This window comes from Lepidochelys kempii, chromosome 26, assembly GCF_965140285.1.
Source record: "Lepidochelys kempii isolate rLepKem1 chromosome 26, rLepKem1.hap1, whole genome shotgun sequence".
NCBI classification, from domain to species: domain Eukaryota; kingdom Metazoa; phylum Chordata; order Testudines; family Cheloniidae; genus Lepidochelys; species Lepidochelys kempii.
The window spans coordinates 2353346-2359631 of NC_136405.1; the positions used below are offsets into that span (position 1 = coordinate 2353346).

The window sequence follows — 6286 nt, forward strand, 5'->3', positions numbered from 1 at the left end:
CGCGATGCCATCTCTGTGCCCACAAGGCTATGTGTGAGAGTAGCTCCCTGGCTGCAGGGGAGACGGGAGAAAGAAAGAAAGACAAGGTTTCTTCCCATGCAATGAGAGAAGTGTCGCTCCTCGGGGAGCATTTGATGTCCCTGACTCCCACCTTTTCGAACCGATTTGTGTTCGATGGAGCGGGGAAGGAAATTGACACTTTCCGCGGACTGGAGGGGAATAAACGCCTCGAGCCAAATGCAGAAAAGTGTCGTTCTCGCTGGAGGCAAACGCGTCACCTCCATCCCAGTGTCTGTGCCTGGCATCCTTGGGTTGTTCCCTCTTCTCCACACGTGCTAATTGGGCGGACAAGGGGGAGCGTTCGTGTGTGTGTGTGTGTGTGGGGGGGGTGCGCCTGTGTGTTTGACCGGCAGACGGCTGCAGTTTATGTGATGGGCTTCAGCTTCAGGGGTAACCCCCCAGGAAGAGGGAGTTTGCTGTTTTGCAGCTGTTGTGCCGCTGGGCAGATCTGCCAGGCGCAAAGTGCCCGAGGGGAGAGCCTGCTCTTGTGCTGGGACACGGGTTCTTCTCCTGCCGGAAAGTGCCCTCTCTGCAATGGGCAAATAGCAGGGGGCTGTGGAGAGATGAAGGGACGCAGGAGAGTTAAATTCTCGGCCCCAGGAGAAGGTGCAGGGGAGCGGGAGGGGGAAATGTTGGGATCCAAGTATTTAAAATCCCCGCGGGGGCGGCAGAGAAAGGAGGGAAGGGAACAGACCCGGAAAGAGAGATGCAAAGGGGCGTGTTCCAGGCTGCTTTTCTTTTTTTCAGCGATCCTACGAGTGGGGCAGCTCAGCTGCGTCCTGTGCCTTTAAGGGCTCCTCCTCTGAGCAGTGCCACCGGGGTGTGTGTAGGGGGGGAGCCCATCCCCTGCGGCAGCCTTTCCAGGGCTCCCGGGGAGATGGCACAGGCTCAAGAAGCCGCTCACACGCCCTGTATGGAGCCGAAACTCCGAGCGCTGCGGGGAGTTTGCCCTTAAAAGCTGGCGCCCCGCGGAGCGCGCAAGGCGCGGAGACAGGGGCGCACGGAGAGGCGCGGGGAGAAGGGCGCACGGAGCTCCCCCGCCGAGATGGCTCCTTGGCCCCAGGGCAACGCCACCTCCTGGGGGGACGCCGCCACCAACTGCACGGGGGCCGCCAGCCTGAGCCAGCAGTGGGCCGTCGGGGCGGCCCTGAGCCTCACGGTGCTGGTGATCGCGGCCGGCAACCTGCTGGTGATCCTGGCCATCGCCAAGACGCCGCGCCTGCAGACCATGACCAACGTGTTCGTCACCTCGCTGGCCTGCGCCGACCTGATCATGGGCCTGCTGGTGGTGCCGCCGGGGGCCACCATTGTGCTGAGCGGCCACTGGCCCTACGGCACCACGGTGTGCGAGCTGTGGACCTCGCTGGACGTGCTGTGCGTCACGGCCAGCATCGAGACCCTGTGCGCCATCGCCGTGGACCGGTACCTGGCCATCACCTCGCCGCTGCAGTACGAGGCGCTGGTGACCAAGGGCCGGGCGCGGGCCGTGGTGTGCCTGGTCTGGGCCATCTCCGCCTTCGTCTCCTTCCTGCCCATCATGAACCACTGGTGGCGGGACGGGGCGGACGAGGACGCGCTGCGCTGCTACCAGAATCCGCGCTGCTGCGACTTCGTCACCAACATGCCCTACGCCATCCTCTCCTCCATCATCTCCTTCTACGTGCCGCTGCTGGTCATGCTCTTCGTCTACGCGCGGGTCTTCGCCGTGGCCAGCCGGCAGATCCGCCTCATCCAGCGGGACAAGGACCGCTTCCTCCCGGGGGCCCCCGGCGCCAAGGGCCCCCGCCGGAGGAGACCCTCCCGCCTCCTGGCCATGAGGGAGCACAAGGCGCTCAAGACCCTGGGCATCATCATGGGCACCTTCACCCTCTGCTGGCTGCCCTTCTTCGTGGCCAACATCGTCAAGGTCTTCTACAGGTCCCTCATCCCCGGCCAGGTCTTCCTCCTCCTCAACTGGCTGGGCTACGTCAACTCCGCCTTCAACCCCATCATCTACTGCCGCAGCCCCGACTTCAGGAGCGCCTTCAAGAGGCTGCTCTGCTGCCCCCGGAGCGCGGACCGCCGGCTGCACGCCGTCTCCAGGGACCTCCGCCGGTGCCCCTGCGCCTTCGCCTCCCAGGGGGCCGCCCCGGCGGGCAGCAAGCCGGTGGCGCAGGGGCAGCAGCCCGGGCAGGCGGGGGAGGAGGACGGGGGGACCAGCAGCAGCAGCAGCAGCCGCTCCAGTTGCAGGACTGAGGAGACCAACCTCTCCTACCGCCAAAGCAATGGGCATGGCAGCGCCCCGCGTCCCCTTAGGGAGGCCCAGCTGCAGGGCACCCAGACCACGCTCTGTCCGCAGCTGGAAGAGTAGGTACCAGAGCCTGCAAGGCGGGGAGGGGTTAGAGCTGGGCCAGGGCGAGCCCCTGGGTTCGCAGGAGGTCAGTGCAAAGTACTGGGGGCTGATACCTGGAGAAGGGCAGAAGGGTGGGGTTCAGCCAGAACGGGCTCCACTCCTGGAAGAGTTTAAGCCAGGGGTAGTCAGTGATTTTTTGTTACGGTCCAAATTTCTTGGTCAAGGTATAGTCAAGGTCCGGACTCCAGAGAAAATAAAAATAAACCCCAATGATAATACCTAAATAAAAAGATTCCGGCCTGTTCAAAAGCATCTGGTGGGTCCAGATTTGGCCTGTTGTCTGCCTGTTGCCTACCCCTGGTATAAGCAGTCACTCTGGCTGCAAAGCTGTGGTTGCAGAGGCTCCCCCCCTCCCAGACCAGTGCAGTGTCACTGGCTGATTTAAAGCAGGCTAAGATTTCCATTTCACACTGGGGATGCTTTTCCCTAGCTAATCCAAGTGTCTGCTCAGACAATGCAAACTGCAGGCTATCCAGGAGATTGTTTATCCATCGGTGGGGAAAGGGTGTTTTCTGCCAGCAATAGATGAGCTGGCAGAGATGCCTGGGCCAGCAACTGGTGCAGTTATAGTGACCTGGCTCTTTGGAAAGAGACATCTTGGGAAAACCACAGCTAAGTCCAGTTAGTCACTTCCAAATTTAATTTGGTATGGGAAATCCCTGACATTGGCTAATATCTGGAAGGGAATGAAGGCCAGATTTGTAAAGTTTTTAAAGGCATATGGTACCTAGTGGGCTTTTCAAAAGTACGTGTCTTTAAAAACTCAGCATTTAATCTATATTTCCCTGCTTCCAGTTTGATTTGCTTAGTCATTGTTTTTCAATCTAATATAATCTAATGTAGCCTAATTGTTTTGAGATTTCAAATGCCCTCATCCTATCTTAAAATTAGAGCTTTTGGGAGATTTATCAGGTAAATAAAATATCAGTGATAAACAGAAAAATGTGATGTTTTGTGTGTTTTCTAACAAGCTTTACTCAAAGTGAAGTTAGCTGTGTAAACATACAAAAATCAGAATTTTCCTTCATAAAGAACAGAAGAAATTGGAGTTTGGTTACTTTTATACATAAATAACATCCAGTAACATCTTGCGGAGAACAGGAACTTCGATTGTATCTTTGCTCAGTTCTGGAGCTGTCGCTGGAATAAGCTTTTAGTTTCACTCTGGTGTGATGGTTGTTTCTCACGTGTTTTCCAAAGCACCATGTTTTCTGGGGGTGCACTGCCAACCTAAGCTTGAATCCTGAATACCTCAGTCAGTCCATAAACATGGAGATCTCCCATTACAGCCGACTGGAGTCAGTAAGGACTATATAGAGTAATCAAAATCTACCTGTTTCTACCTACTAACATAATCCCATCACCACAGTATTTAAACTCTATTCACAGGCTAGCTATCCATTTCTGATCAGTGGTCTAAAAAGCCCAGGTGTTTTGAAAACATAAGCTCATAGGGATTGCTGACAATTAATAATTACTTCTATTATTTTTTATTATTAATACACTATTTATTTCCAGAACAAACCACGAAGTCCCAATTGAGTCCTAGAACTGGTTTAAAATACTTCCATGGGATTTTCTGGGAAACTTTTACTGGATTTGCAACATTTTGAAATTTCATCAAAATGTTTCAATTGTCAAATGTTTTCAAGCAGCTCTATGGACAGTCAACCTGCTCCCCACACACGCACACAACACTTGTCAATGAATTTTTTAATTAAAAAAAAATAGGGGAGAAGAGGGTTGTCGATCAGCAACAGAACTTTCAATGACATGTTTTGCCTGACTCAAAATTCAGGAAAAGTTGATTCCGCTATTTAGTCCTTAGTGAAGCAGAACTGCAGTTGGAGATCTCCCTGTGTAGGGACTGACTGAGGGCTTCAGGATTCTGTCTTGTCTTGGCACTGCACCATCAGAGAACGCAGCGCTTTGGGAAACACCTGAGAAATACAAGGCACCTGCTGGAAGACTTTGCACTGTGAATCAGACAACTGAAGTACACAAGGCAGCATTTCAAGGGCACAAAGGCATAGAGACACTGTGAGTGAAGAGATGAGTGAAGCCATAATGTACAGTCCTCCCAGAAGAAGTGAGTGTTAAGGAGGGATCAACCCATTACATACTCCCTGATTAATTTCTCATAGAAGCAGTCAGTTTCATGCATGGTACATGTGAGTAAAGCAGAGAGACTGTAGCTGTGATAGATTTAATAGGTGAGAGGAAGCTGAATGCTTGTTGGTGTGTCTGTTTTGGAGCACAAATCTGCGCAAAATGAAGCAGAGTTACTTTGAAGAACACATCACACCAGACACAATTTCTCAGGGTCTTCAAGACAGGGGTGAAGTCTTGGTCCCATTAAAATCAGTGGCTAAACTCCCACTGACTTCAGGATTCCACTCAGGTTCTTTTGCATCTTTAAGCAAATGACACGATGCATCATACTTGTTTGTCTGGCTATTCCCTTGTCGTGGCCATTATAAATATGTGCAAGTAAATAATAGAAATTAGCTGTATATGATCTCAATTATTAATTCATTGTCTTTTTTTTTTAAAAAAAGATTTACCTGCAATGAAGCAAAAGCAGGTCCTTGAGTGTGCTTGAAAGGGAAGGAAAAAGAGAAGAATGTAAGTATAGATTTTTAATCACCTGGAAAATTTTGTGATATTCCAGCTACTAACAGTGTCAAATTTTCCAAAGAGCTCAGAGCCAGATATCCAGGTGCTCAGCACCCGCACTCAGCATCAGGTTTTCAATAGAGCTCAGTACCAGACATACACCCAATGTGCTGAGTTCCTCTGAAAATCCAGTCACCAATTTAAGCTTTGTGAATGGAATTTTGCATCTTTAAACATGACTTAGACAAGGAAGCCACAGCCCTGAATTTCCTTTTGAAGTTGTTTATCCTAGTGAGGTATCATTCTAATCCACGATCACTGCTTTACACTTTCATGTGGAATTATCACACCATTATCTAATAATGCTTAGTACATAAAGATAAGGTGGGAGGGATATCTTAGTAGTTTGAGCATTGGCCTGCTAAACCCAGGGTTATGAGTTCAATCCTTGAGGGGGCCATTTAAGGATGGGGCAAAAATTGGGGATTGATCCTGCTTTGAGCAGGGGGTTAGACTAGATGATCTCCTGAGGTCCCTTCCTATCCTGATATTCTATGATAAGAGAGAAAATAAGAAAGGAGGGGAAAAAGCCTAGATGCTCAAAGGTATTTGGCTTCTTAACTTCACTGAAATCTGTGGAAGTTAGGAGCCTTAATACCTTCAAGGCTCTGGGCCAAAATTCTTTGGCACCCATTGGGATGGGAGGCACTGTAGAAGTGTTTGTTTCTGTAAATCAGTTTGGATGAAATGAGCACCGGGGATGGGGGAATATCTGGAGTTAACAGTTTGGGTATAGATAATGTCAAAAAATTACGATGCTTCTTTCTCCAAACTGCCTGAGTGTGTAAAATGGGGCTTCAGAACAGAATTCCCCAGGAGAGTGCTGGGACCTCTGCTTGTATTCCTGGCTGGAAACTAGGAAAAAACATCAGATCCAAACAATTCAGAACCTTTAAGATCATTCAGTCCAAATGTTACACTAATAGTTAAAGGTTCAGAGGGCTACTTATTTGATCATTATTGATTCCCTTGGCTCTCAGGAAAACCACCCCAAACTTTGCCCCAAAAGTGACCTGGAGGAGAAACTTTTCTGAGACTTGAAGAAATTTTCTTCCCTTTTTTGGTTGATTTGTTTGTGCTGCCCACTGTGTCTCCTGGTGTGTGTCTGGCCTGAGAGCAGAGATAGTGAAATGTCACCAGAATATAGAAAGGTATCTT

At 50.5% G+C, this 6286-nt stretch overlaps 1 protein-coding gene across 1 annotated transcript; it reads left to right on the forward strand.

Annotated features, from left to right (window-relative positions):
- Positions 1-1105: 1105 nt before the first annotated feature.
- Positions 1106-5044, forward strand: ADRB3 (adrenoceptor beta 3). The gene is made up of 2 exons (XM_073325221.1): positions 1106-2406; positions 5011-5044. Exons 1-2 carry the CDS (start codon positions 1106-1108, stop codon positions 5042-5044), a joined length of 1335 nt encoding a protein of 444 aa, XP_073181322.1.
- Positions 5045-6286: the final 1242 nt, after the last annotated feature.

Bases quoted from the DNA above. Each gene is read 5' to 3' on its own strand.
- ADRB3 (XM_073325221.1), top strand. From the start codon at position 1,106: ATGGCTCCTTGGCCCCAGGGCAACGCCACCTCCTGGGGGGACGCCGCC. The intron at 2,407-5,010 runs GTAGGTACCAGA...TTTTAAAAAAAG, and splicing joins CTCTGTCCGCAGCTGGAAGA to ATTTACCTGCAATGAAGCAA.